Source organism: Octopus sinensis, linkage group LG14 (assembly GCF_006345805.1).
Source record: "Octopus sinensis linkage group LG14, ASM634580v1, whole genome shotgun sequence".
NCBI lineage: Eukaryota > Metazoa > Mollusca > Cephalopoda > Octopoda > Octopodidae > Octopus > Octopus sinensis.
The window spans coordinates 51,530,928-51,550,255 of record NC_043010.1 but is presented as its reverse complement, the minus strand read 5'-3'; the positions used below and the strand labels follow the sequence as shown (position 1 = coordinate 51,550,255).

The window sequence follows — 19,328 nt, the reverse complement described above, 5'->3', positions numbered from 1 at the left end:
GGGATTTTAAATTTGAGAAAAGTAGTTTAAAAAAATTATCGAAAACGTTCAAAATTTAAAACAGGGGAGAGGGAGCAGGATGAAGTGAAATTTGAAAAGGTAGGTTTTTTTTTTTTGCATATTCATAATCTCTGATATCTAAAACATAGAAAACCGAAAATTTTTTTTCAAAAAAATGCATTTTTCAAGGAGAGGTGTGATTCTGCATACAGTCTTCATCTACCAATTCCATTTACAAGGAATTAATAGATCCAAAGCTATATAGCTTATATTATAAGGTGTCAAGCAATGATATAGAACTGGAGATCATTTAAATACAAAGCAAACACCATACCCCCATGACAACAGAAAAATAAAATAAAACAAAACAAATGAAGAAAAAGCCCTAAAAAAAGAGGCAGGCTATACTTCAACAAATCAACTGAAATTTTCTATTCGCTCTCTACAGTTCCATCTTTTATTTCTTTTTTTTTTTTATCATGTGTACACAGCATAGATAGCTAAGTGAAAAGGGGCAAGGCAATCAACCAAGAGGCTAATAGTTTGTATCCTGTCAGCACCAATGTCTTTGTGCTCATGGCCAAAAACCATAGCTCAAAGATTTTCCTGCTACCAGCACCACCACAATTATCTCATCATTTAATGCCCTTCTTCCATGCCGGCATATGCTGGGTGGTTCAACAGGATCCAACTAGCCTTAGGGCTGTGTTGGTCTCCAGTGTCTGCTTCTAGATGTCCTTCTTAATACCAGCCACCTTACACAGTGTAGTGGGTGCATTTTTCATGGCACCAGCACTAGTGAGGTCACCAAGTAACTCTCTCTCTCTTTACTTGTTTCAGTCATTTGACAGGGCCATGCTGGAGCACCGCCTTTAGTCGAGCAAATCGACCCCAGGACTTATTCTTTGTAAGCCTAGTACTTATTCTATCGGTCTCTTTTGTCGAACCGCTAAGTCACGGGGACGTAAACATACCAGCATTGGTTGTCAGGCAATGTTGGGGGGGACAAACACAGACACACAAATGTCTGCCAGATCAGATTGGAGTCTGGTGCAGCCATCTGGTTCGCCAGACCTCAGTCAAATCGTCCAACCCATGCTAGCATGGAAAGTGGACGTTAAACAATGATGATGATGATGAAGGCCTGCATGGTGAGCAGTGACAAGTGACCAAGACTTTTGGCAATATACTGTGCTTGAGAAGACCTATCAAGCCAAGTGAGATCATAGTTGTGGCCAATTCCACATGCCGGATGCATGTTAAAAGCTTCCTTCAAGCTGTGCAGTGGGACTGAACCTGGAACTATGTGATTTCTGAGGGAACTTAGAACCACAAGATTCTTCTTGCACTTTATGCATCCAAAACAATAAATCAAACTCTGAAGAATATTTCTGGGAGAATGGAGAAAATCAACTTTACAATCACCTTTGCTGCACCTTGAATTAAAGAACAATATGCTTCAGGTGTCTTTTCCGTCATGTCATTGAATATCTTTTCTGCCATGCCATCCTGTCTGAAAAATTAATTTAAACATTTAAATATTTTTTTTCTTAAATTTAAAACTAATTTTTAATTAATAAAAACATTTTTTTCACTTAAAAAAACAGAAAAATTGGTAAGTGGGGGGTTAATGCAGAATTTGCACCTCTTCTTGAAAAGTGCATTTTTTTTGAAAAAAATTTTTCGGATTCCTACATTTTAGATATTGGAGTTACGAATATGCAAAAAAAAAAAAAAACCTTTTCAAAAATATAAAAATCCCAAAAGAAAGTTTTAAATTAAAATTTGGGGGTGAGGGTGGAATTTAAAATTTTGAAAATGTGGTTTCTTGCATATTCAGAATCTCCGTCATTGAAGACATAGGAATCTGCTGAAAAAAATAGAAAGTCGGAAAGGTCTGTTGGGGAGTGGGGTTGTGCGCCATTTTGGGGGAAGAGGAGGTTGAGGCAGGGATTTTAAATTTGGGAAAGGTAGTTTTAAAAAAAAATTATCAAAAACGTTCAAAATTTAAAATAGGGGAGAGGGAGCAGGGTGGAGTGAAATTTGAAAAGGTGGGGGTTTTTTTTGCATATTCGTAATCTCTGATATCTAAAACAGAAAACCGAAAATTTTTTTTCGAAAAAATGCATTTTTCAAGGATTCTGCATACAGTCTTCATCTACCAATTCCATTTACAAGGAATTAATAGATCCAAATCTACATTAGAAGACATTTGTCCAAGGTGTCAAGCAATGATATAGAACTGGAAACCATTTAAATACAAAGTAAACACCATACCCCCATAGCCATACCTGCACCTTTATAAATTACATAAATTTGAAAGAGTTAAAAGCTGTTAGAAATAATCAGTGTTGGCAATGTTAGGCATGGCTGTGTGGTAAGAAGTTTGCTTGCTTCCCAACCACATGGCACATTGGGAGAGTGTCTTCTACTATAGCCTCAGGCTAACCAAAAGCTTGTGAGTGGATTTGGCAGATGGAAACTGAAAGAAACCCATCATATATGTGTATGTATGTGTGTCTCTTTGTGCCTGTGTTAGTGTTCCACTACCACTTGACAACTGGTATGGGTGTGTTTACATCCCTGTAACCTAGCAGATCGGCAAAAGAGATTGAAAGAATAAGTACCAGGCTTAAAGAAAGACAGGTACTGGAGTCAATTCATTTGACTAAAAATTCTTCAAAGCTGTGCCCCAGCAAAGCTGCAGTCAAATAACTGAAACAAATAAAAGATAAAACCAATAATATTAAGAGATCAATATTATCATCATACGTACTTCCATGTATTCTTGATTGATCTTTGATTCCTGGAGGAATCAAGATCACGCTGATAAAAATATTCTTCGGGAGTCAGGGGCACTTCTACATTTTGGCAGTTGTATATACAGAGCAGGTCAAGAAGTTGTTGAAATACATCTGAAGAGACTGTTGCTCCTGTAAGCAAATATGTTGGAAGAGATTACAGACGGTTAGATTTAAAAGTCAATTATGAAAGGATATCAAACATGTCTTCACATTTCTGTCTTGGAAAGTTGGAAGGCTAAGACTCTGAGACAATGATATAAAATTACTAACAATAACTCTGAGCACCTTTACAAACTCCACCTGTCTAACACCCGTGGACATGTTTACAAAGTCAGAAAACAGCACACCTCCCATGACTTTCGGAAACATATTTTCACGCTAAGAGTTGCTGAAGTAGGGAACAAACTGCTGGCATCAGTTGTTAGTTGTCGGAGCACTGCATCCTTCAAAACTTCCATGCTTCCTGAGATTCGCCAACACTACACCTGATTTTCTCCCCGCCATAAACACGCAAGCATGTATCTGACTCATACACTGTTCACTTTCCAGACATTTGTACATTACTGCATATGCTTTATACGCACTTTTGACAAGTTGTGGTGCACCTGAGCACTGTATACAATAATTTCATTATTATCATTATTAAATTGACATACTGATGTTTATACATTCAACTGTCCCCTATTCTTGAATATGTGGTCTTGTCCCTCTGTTATATATATATATATATATATATATATATATATATATATATATATATATATATTGTGCATACCATTAAATAACAATCCTTCTACTTCAGACACAAGACTTGAAATTTTGGAGAAAGGGGGCCAGTCAATTACATGTAACCCAGTACTTAACTGATAACTTATTTCATCGACCCTGAAAGCATGAAAGGCAAAGTCAATCTTGGTGGAATATAAACTAAGAACATAAAGATACACAAAATGCTGCATACACACACACACATTTACTATGGGTTTCTTTCAGTTTCCATCTACCAAATTCACTCACAAGATATTTGGTCATTACAGGGTTATAGAAGAAAACTCTTGCCCAAGGTGCCACACAGTGGGACTGAACCTGAAACCACATGGCTGGAAAGCAAACTTTTTAACTACAGAGCCATGTGTATGTCAGCAAGGGATGAGCTCAATGAAAATACTTTGAGAGTTTTAGGTACTCAGATAGGTAATTTTATACCAAAGTGGGTCCAGTTCTTCAATAAAGTTCAAATAAAGTACAGAAATCAATAAAATCAACTAAAACTGTCAGATGAGATAGCCTAAGAAGGCTACCAATGAAAGAATTCACAACTACAAAAGTAAAATTTAACCCTTTCGTTATCATATTTCTATTGAAATACACCCTCTTTACTCTTTTACTTGTTTCAGTCATTTGACTGTGGCCATGCTGGAGCACTGCCTTTAGTCAAGCAAATCGACCCCAGGACTTATTCTATTGATCTCTTTTGCCAAACCGCTAAGTTACAAGGACATAAAGACACCAGCATCGGTTGTCAAGCGATGTCGGGGGACAAACACAGACACACAAACATACACACACACACACACACACACACACACACATATATATATATATATATATATATATAACAATGATAAATCTCAGAGCGAGTTATAAACAGTAGCGGTAACACATCGTGACGCATATTTGCCATTTGAATATGGCTAACCCCTAAGGGTGGATGCTACTGTAGTTTGTAGCCCCAGGAAGATATTTCCTCCAGCTGGCTATAGACACACTTTCTGTGCCCTATCAGTATTTGTGAAGGGAAGTCATCCTTCCCGTCTTCAACTTGATACACATGGACTCGAGTTTCAAGGTGTTTACCTATCATCAGCGTGTGACAATCATAGTTGTCGACGAGAATCCTGGGGCTACAAACTACAGTAGCATCCACCCTTAGGGGTTAGCCATATTCAAATGGCAAATATGCGTCATGATGTGTTACCACTACTGTTTATAACTCGCTCTGAGATTTATCATTGTTTGATTTCACTTTTTCAATATCAATATCAATCGACACTGGAAAAAGTATATGTATTTGTGAGGGAAACTGAATTCTCGTCGACAACCATGATTGTCACACGCTGATGATAGGTAAACACCTTGAAACTCGAGTCCGTGTGTATCATAAGTTGAAGACGGGAAGGATGACTTCCCTTCACAAATACTGATAGGGCACAGAAAGTGTGTCTATAGCCAGCTGGAGGAGGTATCTTCCTGGGGCTACAAACTACAGTAGCATCCACCCTTAGGGGTTAGCCATATTCAAATGGCAAATATGCGTCACGATATATATATATATATATATATATACATATATGATGGGCTTCTTTCAGTTTCCGTCTACCAAATCCACTCACAAGGCTTTGGTCGGCCCGAGGCTATAGTTGAAGACCCTTGCCCAAGGTGCCACACATTGGGACTGAACCCGGAACCATGTGGTTGGTAAGCAAGCTACTTACCACACAGCCACTCCTGCGCCTTTACTTCAATTAATTTTGAAAATAATGAAGAATTTAGTAAAATATCTTTATCATTATTAAGCTGAGTGCTGAAACATAAATTAACATGAAATTTTAATTTAGAATATATTATATAGAAAGTTTGTATGACAGATGTAAGAGCAGACTTGGGCAGAGTGGTATCAAAAGGGTGAGTAATCCAATTCTATTCCCATCCGTATTGAGAGAATTATTTCAACCTGGACACTTAAATACAATGTCCCACTCCATTACATAGGAAGTTTCCCTAAAAAAAAAAATTGATGGTCAGATTTAAAACTCTTTCAGAGATTCAAAGATTATTACCTCCAGCAAGAACTCTGTCATAGACTGCCATGGCACTGGTAACTTTACGCAGCTTCACACATTCCAACAAAGTTGACTCGTTCGCTGGAGCTTTATGGAATCCCTTCTCTACGTGAGGCATGAAGCTCTAAACAAAGAGAAAACAAAAGTAAATAAACAACAACAGATGTAGCATTATATTGGTTTCAAATTTTGGTGCAAGGCCGGCAATTTTAGGGGAGGGGAGAGGGGTTTAGTCAATTAAATTGACCCCAGTGCTCAACTGGTACTTCTTTTATCGACCCCGAAAGGACAAAAGACAAAGTTAACCTCAGTGGAATGGACTGGAAATTGAAACCACAACCTTGTAATCATAAATCTGTTGACCTGACCACAAAATAGGCCACTTACTTTTACTATCTAATGACTGAACTGGATGATTTTTTTATGCTTCCTTCCTTTTTTTTTCAGAAGCAATACATCAGCTTGATGTATTTGTGAAGTCACTGGTGTTGGAGAGCATAAAGATTAAAGTTGTAGTTGAGAAAAAAGTTAACTGACATGGAGGACTAGAAGCCATCCAAATATTGGAAAAGAGTTTCCTGTATTATTTGATTTGTGTCATATATACAGACACGACACATACATGCATGCATGCATACATACATACATACATGTGCGTGTCTGTGTATGTATATAAAGGTAAGATGCAAGGATCAAGGTGTAATCCATTGCAGATATAAGAAACAACTTCCAGGAACAATCTATTTCCTAATTTTTGTGTGTGTATATATATATATATAATATATATATATCAAAACAAATCAAAATAGATGAACATCAATGGAATTTGTATCTTTGTGGTACCAGTGCCGGTGGCACGTGGCACACAAGAAAACCATCCGAATGTGGCCGTAGCCAGTACCGCATCGACTGGCCTCCGTGCTGTGGGCACGTAACAAACACCATCCGATCGTGGCCGTGTGCCAGCCTCATCTGGCACCTGTGTCGGTGGCACATAAAAACACCATCCGAGCGTGGCCGTCTGCCAGCCTCGTCTGGCACCTGTGTCGGTGGCACATAAAAAACACCATCCGAGCGTGGCCGTTTGCCAGCCTCGTCTGGCACCTGTGTCGGTGGCACATAAAATCACCCACTACACTCTCGGAGTGGTTGGCGTTAGGAAGGGCATCCAGCTGTAGAAACACTGCCAGATCTGACTGGACTGGTGCAGCTTTGGGGCTCCCCAGACCCCAGTTGAACCGTCCAACCCATGCTAGCATGGAAAGCGGACGTTAAATGATGATGATGATGATGATGATATATATAGAACCAAAGAACTGAGGTATTTCGGATTGCAAGACAGTGTGTGAGAGAAAATTGTGATGTCACAGGAGAGAAATGTGTTCGAATGGTTTGTTTACGTCCCTGTAACTTAGTGGTTTGGCAAGAGAGACAGATAGAATAAGTACTAGGCTTACAAAGAATAAGTCCTGGGGTTGATTTGTTAGACTAAAGGTGGTGCTCCAGCATGGCCACAGTCAAATGACTGAAAATAGTAAAAGAATAAAAGAAAGAAAGAAAAACTAACCGGTACATGAGGAACTGCTGGATTATGACTGAAGTTCTTTGGAAATTTCTGTAACATGTAGTTAGCGGTCTTTCTTCCAGAGGCTTTAGATAATGCATAAATTCTCTGAAAAGTATAGAAAAATATAATTCATTTTGTTGATATCATAAGAATATAGAAATTTGGGGAACCAAATTTCTCAACCACACAGCCATGTCTGCACCTTTGTATATATAAAAGGCAAGATGTGTGTGTGCGTGTGTGTGTGTGTGTACGTGAATGTAATTTATGCATATCCACAAATTAGCACGCATGTCGCTCCAATTTTAGGATGACATTCGTCATGACCCTAGCTGTATTTTTGTCAACTTATTTTTACCAGACACCAGCAAATAACTGTAAAAATAAATTTTCAACCAACATATTTAACAATTTTCAAGTCGGAGAAATTGCCATTGTTTGCAAATGGGAGTTAAGTCCCTTTCTAGTGACGAGTAAGTTTTTAAGACTTTTGTTGTTTTTTTTCCATCGAAGAAAAAAGTATTTTGTTGATATACGGGCAACACACACGAACATGTATGCATACAAAAAACATGTATGCAGTAGGTGTATGTACATACGTGTGTGTTGCCCATATATATATATATATATATATATAAACCAATTTCAACAGATTTCGCCCAAATTTGATGTCGATGGTACTTAGTTTAGTTTGAAATAAAGAACTTGATAATCCGAACTTAATCCCGTGCAAAGCCGGATTATATTGCTAGTTTTGATTAAAATGCACTGTGTCTGTTTTTCAAATAATCAAATAACTTTGTCATTATTAAGCCAATGTTGGAAAATAAAGGTTTCTGATAAGCACAAACCAACAAAAGAACCTCTGTGTCAATGGTTCTCAACCATTTTTTGCTTATGGACTGCTCCGATTCCTATTTTACTCAGGAGGTGGGACCCTCATACCCATTCCATGTCTATTATGTTTTTATGATTAAATATTATTAGGAATTTTGTGTAAAATATTTTGTGTATTGTAGAAATATAACCAGTTTATTGCACATAAATTTTAATGACAAAATTTTATATGGACCCCTGCTCTCTCTGGTCATTATCTGCTAGAAATAGCAGCCACGTTTCCTTCAAACTACACCCTTTTCTTTAAAAAAAGATGGAAGAGCACATATGATAGATTCTGATCATAGATCTGCTAAATCAGATTGCAGATCTGTACAATATGATTAGAATTGAAAAGGAGAGGTTTTTGAATTGTGAAACAAGAAGCAGCCTCAAGTGGGTTTGATATGAAAAGAGTTATTCATTACCATAGCAAATTGATAGATATATCTTGGCTTGCAATACTAAGTTCAGTGTCATTGATGGAAAAACCTAGCTATGGCTCATGACTCATCTCCTTAAGGCTACAGAAACTGGAGACAAACATTTGCCCAGTGGATCACAGGAGTGACGTCTTGCTTAAACATAAGAATATTGGCTGCTGAACAGTTCATATTCAGTCAGCAATGCTAGGGTATTGTTCTTGGAGGCAACAAAACTCATAAAAGATCAGAACCCAATCTATAAAAAAGATACCATACACAGTATACAGTTCTCTCTTATTTACAGCAGTCATTGTAATACAAAAAAGTGTTTTGTTTATAAAGAGCAGTTATAGGCAAACCATGGCCTGTTGGACCTTCTGGGTAACATGCTTAACAAAAAAGTTCTCTGAATATTTTTAGTAGTATGGCCTTCCTGATAACAAACCACATCCCATACAGCCCACTTCTCAAAAAAGGTTACCCATGCCTGATATAGAGTCTGAATGTTTATCGATTCATTCACAGCCCTCTAAGATCAACTGTACTAGTACTTAGACCAAGTTTCTGAGTTGTTAAACAGATGGAAGGTAAAACACTTCTGGCGGATAAGATGCTTGTCTCTGAAGGGTTAACCCTACAGTTCTGGAAATAAATTCCCAACAGATGAGTTAACAGAGAATAAGAAGGATAGAATAAGTCAATATTAACATGGACATCAAGAAAACCCTCACCTTGGTAACCATCTTGGCTGAGTTTGAAAAAGCTAACACTTACTTTGGCATAGGTACTGGTGGGGATAAGATAAGGATCATCTATATAGCGATATGCTGGAGCTGTATAATCCTGAAATGGTAAAAACAAAATATATTTTCTGAAACTGTTATAGATAAAATATTATTTCTAATACTTACAAAGATGCAGATATCTAACAGTATATTGGATATATATATATATATATATATATATATATACACATGTGTGTGTGTGTGTGGTGTGTGTGTGTGTGTGTGTGTGTGTATATATATATATATTATATATATATATATATATACATGTGTGTGTGTGTGTGTGTGTATATATATATATATATATATATATATATATATATATATATATATACACACACACATACATGGAACTCTAACTCATACAGTTGTAATCATACATCTAACTGTACACACAAAATATGTATGGAATATATGAATGTGTGTGCGTGTATATCTTCAAGGCAGTACCCTAGCACTGCCATAGTCCAATGACTAAAAACAAGTAAAACACAAGGGATAAAAAAATCAGCAGTCCAACCCATGCCAGCTTGGAACTTGGATGTTAAATTATGATGATGACGATGATCTATGATGCTATACACACACACATATATATATACATATATAGGTGCAGGAGTGGCTGTGTGGTAAGTAGCTTGCTTACCAACCACACAGTTCCGGGTTCAGTCCCACTACGTGTCACCTTGGGTGTCTTCTGCTATAGCCTCGGGCTGACCAAAGCCTTGCGAGTGGATTTGGTAAACAGAAACTGAAAGAAGCCTTTCGTGTATGTGTATATGCATATATGTGTGTGTGTGTGTGTGTTTGTCCCACCAACATCGCTTGACAATCGATGCTGGTGTGTTTACGTCCCAGTAACCTAGCGGTTCAGTAAAAGAGACCGATAGAATAAGTACTAGGCTTACAAAGAATAAGTCCTGGGGTCAATTTGCCCGACTAAAGGCGGTGCTCCAACATGGCCGCAGTCAAATGACTGAAACAAGTAAAAGAGTAAAAGAATATATATATATATCATTATCATCATCATTAATTAACATCCGTTTTCCATGCCAGCATGGGTTGGCTAGCCTGACAGAAAGCTGCACTGGATTGCATAGTCTGTTTGGCTCAGTTTCTACAGTGAATGCTCTTCCTAACACCAACCACTTTATAATAAATTCTTCAGCTGTTTCAAAGCTTATTCCCAATTGTTTGAATTGCTGTTTGGGAGAGAAGGAGAACTGAAACTCGATAAAGTAACTCTCTATACTTGAATACACTCGAGAAACATTCACTGTAATGACAAGTGGAACTGCAGTACCGTAAATCCTCGAGTATAGTCCGCAGGGGATTTTTAGGGGGCTGTACCTCTGAAAAACCTAAACCTTGTGTATAATAAGCACCCCTATTCTAACTTGAGTCAAGGAGGTCTATATAATGTCCTTGGTTTGTAAAACTGTATACAGTAATGTCCTTTATTATTATTGTATATATAAGATAATGCAAATGTGTAGCATTTTTGTGCATTTTGTTTGCAGAAAATAAAGAAATAACAGTAATAACGTTTAATAAATGTTGCTTATTGCAAGTTATGGATGATTCTTTTATGACTTCATTGCTTTCAGGCTTACCTTACGGTATTTTCGCGCCCGACATCACAAAATGCGTCTGAATAAACATTGTCGGACAGCAAATAGAGTCTTGGACATTGCTAAGAAAATAATTTTCATTTTTTACCTCGTATATAGTACGCACTAGGCATTTTGACCTTTAAATTTTGGGGAAAAAATGCGGATTATACTCGAGGATTTACGGTATTTATTGACAGGAGATAGATGGTTCAGAGACTCCGAAGACAGTATCCAGTGAGACAATCAAATCTAAGCCACATATTTATACTCTTGAAAGACAAATACTCACCTTTCCAACTGTTTGTGACAAGGCATCCAGAATATCAGTGGGACCTCTGATTTTAAAAAGAGAAGAAAATAAACATGTATAACTAAAATGAGAAAACAGCATAACAATAGATAAAGTGAATATGGGATCATCATCATCATTTAACGTCCGCTTTCCATGCTAGCATGGGTTGGACGGTTCAACTGGGGTCTGGGGAGCCCGAAGGCTGCACCAGGTCAGTCAGATCTGGCAGTGTTTCTACAGCTGGATGCCCTTCCTAACGCCAACCACTCCAAGAGTGTAGTGGGTGATTTTATGTGCCAGCGACACAGGTGCCAGACGAGGCTGGCGAACGGCCACGCTCGGATGGTGTTTTTTATGTGCCACCGACACAGGTGCCAGACGAGGCTGGCAGACGGCCACGCTCGGATGGTGTTTTTATGTGCCACCGACACAGGTGCCAGACGAGGCTGGCGAACGGCCACGCTCGGATGTTGTTTGTTACGTGCCCACAGCACGGAGGCCAGTCGATGCGGTACTGGCTAAGGCCACGTTCGGATGGTTTTCTTGTGTGCCACCGGCACTGGTACCACAAAGATACAAATTCCATTGATGTTCATCTATTTTGATTTGTTTTGATTTGATTTGATTTTCACTTGCCTCAACAGGTCTTCACAAGTGTCACAAGAAGGAAGGTATGCACAGGTGGTCTGACTACGTATATTCTTCATAGCAAAATGCCTACACTTGTCCACGACATAAAATCTCATCTCCACTGCTCAAAGACTCCCCTACATAGTCAAGGATCTTTTTTTTTCTTTTCCATCCATTTTCCCATTATTTCTTTCTTGTCTTGCAAGTTACTTGGCAACCCCACAAGCACCAGTGTCATGGGAAAAGCACCTGGCACATACTCTGAAGTGGTTGGTATTAGGAAGGGTATCCAGCCATAGGAACCATGCCAAAGCTGACATTGCAACTTAATGCGGTCCTGTGACTCACCAGATGCTGCCAAACCATGCAATCCATGCCAGCACCGTTCAAGAATTTGGACCCGGAGATCTCCATTTCCAGCGACTTCGTGGGCCACCTCCCAGTAGTGTCGGGCGTCAACGAAAAGCCCTCGACTACAAGACGACCAAAGTTTTTTTTTTTCCAAGGTCTCAGGTCTCCCGCCCCCAAGCCCTAGTCCATCACCTAGTCACCCTTACTTGTCTTGTTGCTTAACAACAACAACAACAATATCCATGCCAGCATAGAAAAACAGATGTTAAATGATGATGATATCTGCTAAGCAATGTAATAAATAAAGTGGTCAAAATAAGCATTGCAAATCTTGTGTGCAAATCTTTCTCTTGCACAGTGGTTGTGCACTGAGAACCAAAAATATGTGCCTAAGTGTAAGTTGACACCATCATCATTGTCATCATCCTCTTCCATCTCAATATCATCGTTTTAACGTCCACTTTTCCATGCCTGCATGGCTCCTATGGTGGAGTGTGGGGGAAAGTTGTGCATGAAATATATAAATGGTACCTTGGAATTTCTACTTTTTTTAATGTGTTGCAGGGATGAAAATATAGAGACCATTACGATGGGAAAAACCACAAAAAAAAAAAGGGATACAAAAATAAAGGTAAAGATGCAGGTATGGTTGAGTGGTTAAGGGTCTCATTTCCCAGCCATAAGGTCCTGGGTTCAGTTCCATTACATGATAACTTGGGCAAGTGTCTTCTATTATAACCTTGGGCCAACCAACGACTTGCGAGCAGGTTTGAAAGACAGAAACTGAAAGAAACCCATCATTCATATGTATGTACATATGTAGTCCCCTCAGTAGGGTGGTTGGTGTTAGGAAAGGCATCCAACCGTAAAAACTATACCAAAATAGACACAGAAGTCTGGTGGAGTTGGCAACCTGGCCAACTCCTATCAAACATGCATAGAAAGCGGATGTTAAACAATGGTGATGATGATAATGTCTATGTGTGTAATGTTTATCTTCCAACTGGCGTTGCTTTGGGTTCAATTCATTCGCCTAAACACGTCGAGGGGTTCTCCAGCATGGCCACAGTCCCGTGACCAAGACAAGTAAAAAGTAAAACATAAATAGATAAAAAACACTTACCTTTTTATTCGCTTGGGTATCACAATTTTCTGGAGATCACCTAAAAGAATATAGGGTATCAAAAGAAATTAAAAACACAAATAATTTGTTGAAGAGTCATTCAAGATAAGATAATTACTGGAACCCTCTCTCTCTTTTGGAGAGGCACAAGCACCTACACGCACATATACACACACGGCAGTAACTTCCGCCTGCCAAATTCAATCACAAAGCTTCGGTCGGAAATTATTAATATCTATTATAAGGCAATGAACTGGCAAAATCGTTCATACGCTGGGCAAAATGCTTAACGGTATTTCATCTGTCTCTACATTCTGAGTTCAAATTCTGCTGAAGTCAACTTTGCCTTTCAACCATTCAGAGGTCGATAAAATAAGTACAAGTTGAGCACTGGGGTCAATGTAATTGACTTATCCCCACCCTCGAAATTGCTGGCCTTGTGCTAAAATTTGAAACAAATATATATTATAAGCAACAATATGAGGATTAACTGCTTCTGGTGCGGCATGAACCCTGTTTCTCTTGATTACAGACTGACTGTATTAGTGATTACACTACAGAGCATCTGTCATTTTATCCCCTTAAAACTAGACACTATGAAGTGTATTTCATAAAACAGTCGCCCAGTATGTGATAGATACATTATTAAAGTCCATTAGTGAAGAGTATTACCTTCTAACCTGGTTAAATTTAGCGACTCTACTAATTCTTGTAGGTTGAACAACAAACCAGATAGATCAGGGGTGGGGAAACTTCTGCTCGTTTTATTGTAACCCTTTGATATTTGAGTTTGGGTTTATAACAATAACCTTGTTAAATCAATTTGTCGATACATTTATCAATATGGGAAGTGGTTATAAAAATCCTAAAAAAAAAAGAAGTGCTGGTGAACGTGCTTGGTTTGATGAAAAATGGACTGAACTTTATTTTTTCATTGAAATAGATAACAAGTGCATTTGTCTTATTTGCAATGAACAAGTAGTCATTCATAAAAAATATAATATTGAGAGGCATTTTGTGAGTAAGTAAAAGATCTATGAAAATTTGAAAGAATATGAACGCTTATGAATGCTTATGAAAGAAAACTTGACCAAAAGACAAGATTTTTCCAAAAGGCCACTTCTAGAAAGTGAAACTGTAACTCAAGCTAGTTATGCAGTGTGTGAAAATATTGCTAAAAAACTCAAACCACAAAGCCATAGGGAATTCATATATATATATATATATGGTGAGCTTCTATCAGTTTCCATCTACCAAATCTACTCACAAGGCTTTAGTCAGCCCAAGGCTATAGAAGACATTTGCCCATGGTGCCATACAGTGAGACTGAACCAGGAATCATGTGGTTGGAAAGCAAGCTTCTTATCACACAGCCATACCTGTGCCTCTATATATATATATAAAATATATATGTATGCTATTAAGGTTCTCATTTTGTTAAATGAATAAATAATCCAACATTCTAATATCTGAAAGTTGATGAACAAACTAAATTTGCTTCTCCATTTTCTTATTTGTATTTGTATTATAAATTAATGGTTAAATATTTCTTTACCTTCACCCATTTAATACAATAAATTAAATAAGTTAATTGCATTGCAATTAAAAACATTTATGTATTAAGAATCTGGGTACTTTACCAACAGTATATTGGATAAATACTATCCCTTAGTGAGTTACACCTATAACCCCTAACTTACTTTGTGTTATATATATATATATATATATATATATATATATATATATATATATACACACACATAGACACAGATACACACACATGCACAATAGGCTTGTGTACAGTTTCCATCTACCAAAGTTCATTTCCAGGGCACACTGAGCAGACTGAAGCCATAGTAGCATACACTTGTCCAAGGTGCCACACACTGAACTGAACCACTGTAGTATTAATGTGAACTTTGACCAGAGACAAATAAAGAAAATGATTCAGACCATTACAACCTATCCTATCCATGCAAGCATATAAAGCAGGCACAAAGGATAATGATGTACATTGTTTAGCCCTAGTTTAGCCATGATCAAAGATGTTTTGGTCATGCTTTTCCTGTCCTTTTTGTATATCTCTATATATATAAAGCTGAAGTTGTCTGTGTATGGCAGGTTTGGTAGCCTTCAACTAACACTATCTCCTCCGAGACCCTGCGGTGCAAGTTGACCAAAATTGAGAGTATGATAGAGGAAGGCTTGCTCTTCCTTCTGTAGAAGATAAGATTCAAATCGGACCATGTTAACACCAAAAATTATTTACATCAAAAAGGTGTTTTTTTTCTATGAAAATCCCTATTTTTTATGATTTTTTTACTGCTGTGTCGCCATTTTCCGGTGTATTTCAACTAGAAAAATGTTCACTTAAAGAGAATAACAAGCCACATAATGCAAAATTTTTACTTTTCAAAAATTCCAATTCTAAAGGGTCGAAACACATCCGAGCAATGCCGGGCGATACTGCTAGTTATTGATAAAATTGTGATTTGAACAAGATTTGGTTGCTATATCTAGCAGGTTAAGTGTATTAGTGATTATCAATTACTTACGTGACTTCTCCTTTGTCTGTGTTACCACCTGACAGCTGGAGATAACCATCACTGTTTGTTTTAAATGACAACATGCTGCAAGTTTACTCAAAGACCTGTAAAATAGAGAAAATTAAAAGTTACGCTATTTTAATTATTACAAGGAGCATTTAGGCACCAACATTTAATTACAGCTTTTCTAGCACCTCTATGGCAAGTATCCATTTGTATAAAATAAGTCTTGTATCATCATCATCAACATTTAACGTCTGCTTTCCACGCCGGCATGGGTTGGACGGTTTGATATGGAGCTGGCTAGCAGGGAGCTGTCCAAACACCAGTTGTCTGTTGAGGCATGGTTTCGATGGCAAGATGCCCTTCCAAAAGCCAACCAGTTAGAAGAGTGTGCTGCTGGGCGTTTACGTGCCACCAGCACTGCAGCACCAGTACCCGGAACCATGTGTTTGGGAAGCAAGCTTCTTACCACAGAGCCACTCCTGCGCCAAGTATTCTTTCTATCTTGTACCAGTTTTTATTAACAGTTCCTGCTCTCCTCAACACGGTCAGTCTAAAGAATATAGTATTGATTTTCTCATTGGAATAAACCCAGAAGTTCAAAAGAAATAAGTGACAGTCCGATTCAGCTTCTGTGCATGCGATTATATCTTTAGAAAATTCAGTATTAGGACACGTTTAGGGGTTTGGCTAGAGTTAAGAATTAGTGGGGCTAATGCAGTTTCAAAAAAATGCATGTTTCAAGGAGAGGTGCGAAACTGCATTAGCCCCGATGAAGAGGGCGATGAAAGTATATAAGTATTACAGTCGTTTCCTATTTTACTAACAGATCGAAACGATTCGGAAGTGAAACAAAAACAGCGAAATACACTTCACAGTTCGTTTACATGCTGCAAGCGTGCTTAGTTTGGGCGTAATAAAATAGGAAACAACCAAATTGTAAAGTGTACTAGCCATCTGAATGTGGCTAGCCACTGGGGGTGGGGTGTTAATGACGCTTTTAGCCCCAGGAGATCGACGTCTCCAGCTGGCCTTAGACACAATTTCAGTGCCCTTGTGTTATTTGCAAAGGGAGAGGGTAAACAAGTATTAAATAGAAGCTGTGGCAATGCTGTCTCTCAGCTGTGCGCGCACGGACACGTTTTACAAGTAGCACTTAAATGAAAATATGAGTGCATACAACCTTTGCAGGATGAAATCTGATTTTTTTTTTTACAAATTGTTCTTCACATGAATGCGCACATAATTTGTAAATATAAACAAAATTTGCACACAGGCAAATTTTTGTGCACACTGATAGCAAACAAATTAAAGGGAACGTTGGTGGAGATGAAGCGCTTCGTATAATACAATTCACTCGAGAGAGAAAAGAGATGACGGTTTAACAGAAGTATAAACTTGATAGAAAATGAATGATGGACAAAATGAAATCGGAGAGAGAAAAAACAGAGAGAACATACTTGAGACTTAGTATTGTAGACGACATTGCTAGGACACCAAGTTCGCCATGCAGGGGTCAAATCTGTGAAACACGTGACTACAACATCCGGTTTGTGAGACCGGGTTGTCGGAAAGTTGATGGGTCCAAGTCGTTGAGAAAGCAGACACAAGTTTTACCTCTTGTACTAATTATTGGCTTAATCATAAATGAATAAAGTTAAAAAGAAATATGGAAAACCCGGCTATTAGGAACCTTAGCTCTGAACCGGTGTCGTTGATAATTTTTTTCCTGTAAACATCGCTGAATGTTACCGGTGCTGATTGATATATGTCAAGTGTAATTGATGAAAGATTTGATAATAAATTATTACGCAAGGCTACAAAATGTGTGTAATAGGTGTAAAACAACTTCCTATGAACGAATATGAAAAAAAAAATTCCCGCACGCGAAAGGGGGGTGGGGGAGAGGCCTCGGAAAATTCACATCGGGAATTTCCGAAAGCGTCTGAGGGGCTGACCCGGGCACCAAAACAAACAAAAAATAGTGTAATATGTGTAAAACAACTTGCTCTAAACGAATATGACAAAAAAAAAATGCGCACTCGCAGTATAAGTATAGTGGTTCGAAATAATTGTCTGCAATGCACAACTGCTGCTTGTTTTATACACTTTGCAGGGTAAAGAACACAGTCGACCGCGACGGGATTTGAACTAAGAACGACGAAACTAAACACTAAGGCAATTTTTTCTACCGCAGAATAAGAGTAATAATTGTTATTATTTCTAATGTATGGACAAGATCACACATTTTCTTTCTCTTTTCTATTTTCCCGACAATATCCTTGAATTATTCCATCAGTTATCGACTGTACTTGATTGACCTAGTAGCAAGAGAGAACATATGATGCTACGGACCTCGCATTGTTAGAGGCCTCGCGCTAAATACCTTTGAGGAATAAATATTAAATATTTAGTTCTAAATCGCCTTCAACTTTCGTGAACGATTGTGTTTAAAGTTGATCTATATTACTCGGAATACTTCTGAGATCTTATATATTTTGAATTAAATATACATTAAATTCTTGCAGGCTATCAATCCAGTGGCTCTGTACTTACTCAATTAGGCATACATACACAATTGTGCTACATCTTGATTTTTACTCATTACTTTCAGAAAGATGATTATCTTTCAATGAAATTTTCTGCAAACACCCTTTAGATGGTGTGAATTATGATTATATTGGAATTTATTGTTTTCGGAGGAGTTTCAGGTAATTCACTCGATTCGACTTTGTTTCCTCATAACTTTCAGACAAAATGGGTATTTTTTAAAGAAACTTTCTACAAATAGGCGCAGGAGTGGCTGTGTGGTAAGTAGCTTGCTAACCAACCACATGGTTCCAGGTTCAGTCCCACTGCGTGGCATCTTGGGCAAGTGTCTTCTGCTATAGCCCCGGGCCGACCAATGCCTTGTGAGTGGATTTGGTAGATGGAAACTGAAAGAGGCCTGTCGTATATATGTATATATATATATGTGTGTGTGCGTGTTTGTGTGTCTGTGTTTGTCCCCCTAGCATTGCTTGACAACCGATGCTGGTGTGTTTACGTCCCCGTCACTTAGCGGTTCAGCAAAAGAGACTGATAGAATAAGTACTGGGCTTACAAAGAATAAGTCCCGGGGTCGATTTGCTCGACTAAAGGCGGTGCTTCAGCATGGCCGCAGTCAAATGACTGAAACAAATAAAAGAGTAAATACCTTTCAGGTAGTGTAGATTGCGATTATATCAAGATTTCATGTGGAAACAAAAAGCAGTGGGCGCGCACACATACATACTGACACATCATGAGTGAGTTGGTGGTGGGGCATATTTGTGTAGGTGTGCTCGATTACTATACTACCTTCAGATTTTATGAACGATTTGATGTTTAAATGATTGCTTGATCTAATACTCGAAAGTATTTCGAGAGCTAATTCCTCTCAATCACTGGTTTTCAACTAGGGTTCATATGACCCTCAGGCTCCATATGAC

General features: G+C 38.1%; 1 protein-coding gene across 1 annotated transcript in view; it reads right to left on the bottom strand.

Annotated features, from left to right (window-relative positions):
• LOC115219485 (protein PTCD3 homolog, mitochondrial) overlaps positions 1–17,618 on the bottom strand; it is a 50,511-nt gene extending 32,893 nt beyond the window's left edge. The window contains exons 1-9 of the mRNA XM_029789656.2: positions 17,319–17,618; positions 15,865–15,959; positions 13,310–13,349; positions 11,203–11,248; positions 9,290–9,358; positions 7,215–7,319; positions 5,645–5,771; positions 2,777–2,933; positions 1,426–1,513 (exon numbers count right to left, since the gene is read on the bottom strand). Of these exons, the coding sequence (XP_029645516.1) occupies positions 1,426–1,513; positions 2,777–2,933; positions 5,645–5,771; positions 7,215–7,319; positions 9,290–9,358; positions 11,203–11,248; positions 13,310–13,349; positions 15,865–15,959; positions 17,319–17,344 (753 nt within the window). The 5' untranslated portion in view covers positions 17,345–17,618. The remainder of the gene's footprint in view (positions 1–1,425; positions 1,514–2,776; positions 2,934–5,644; positions 5,772–7,214; positions 7,320–9,289; positions 9,359–11,202; positions 11,249–13,309; positions 13,350–15,864; positions 15,960–17,318) is intronic.
• Positions 17,619–19,328: the final 1,710 nt, after the last annotated feature.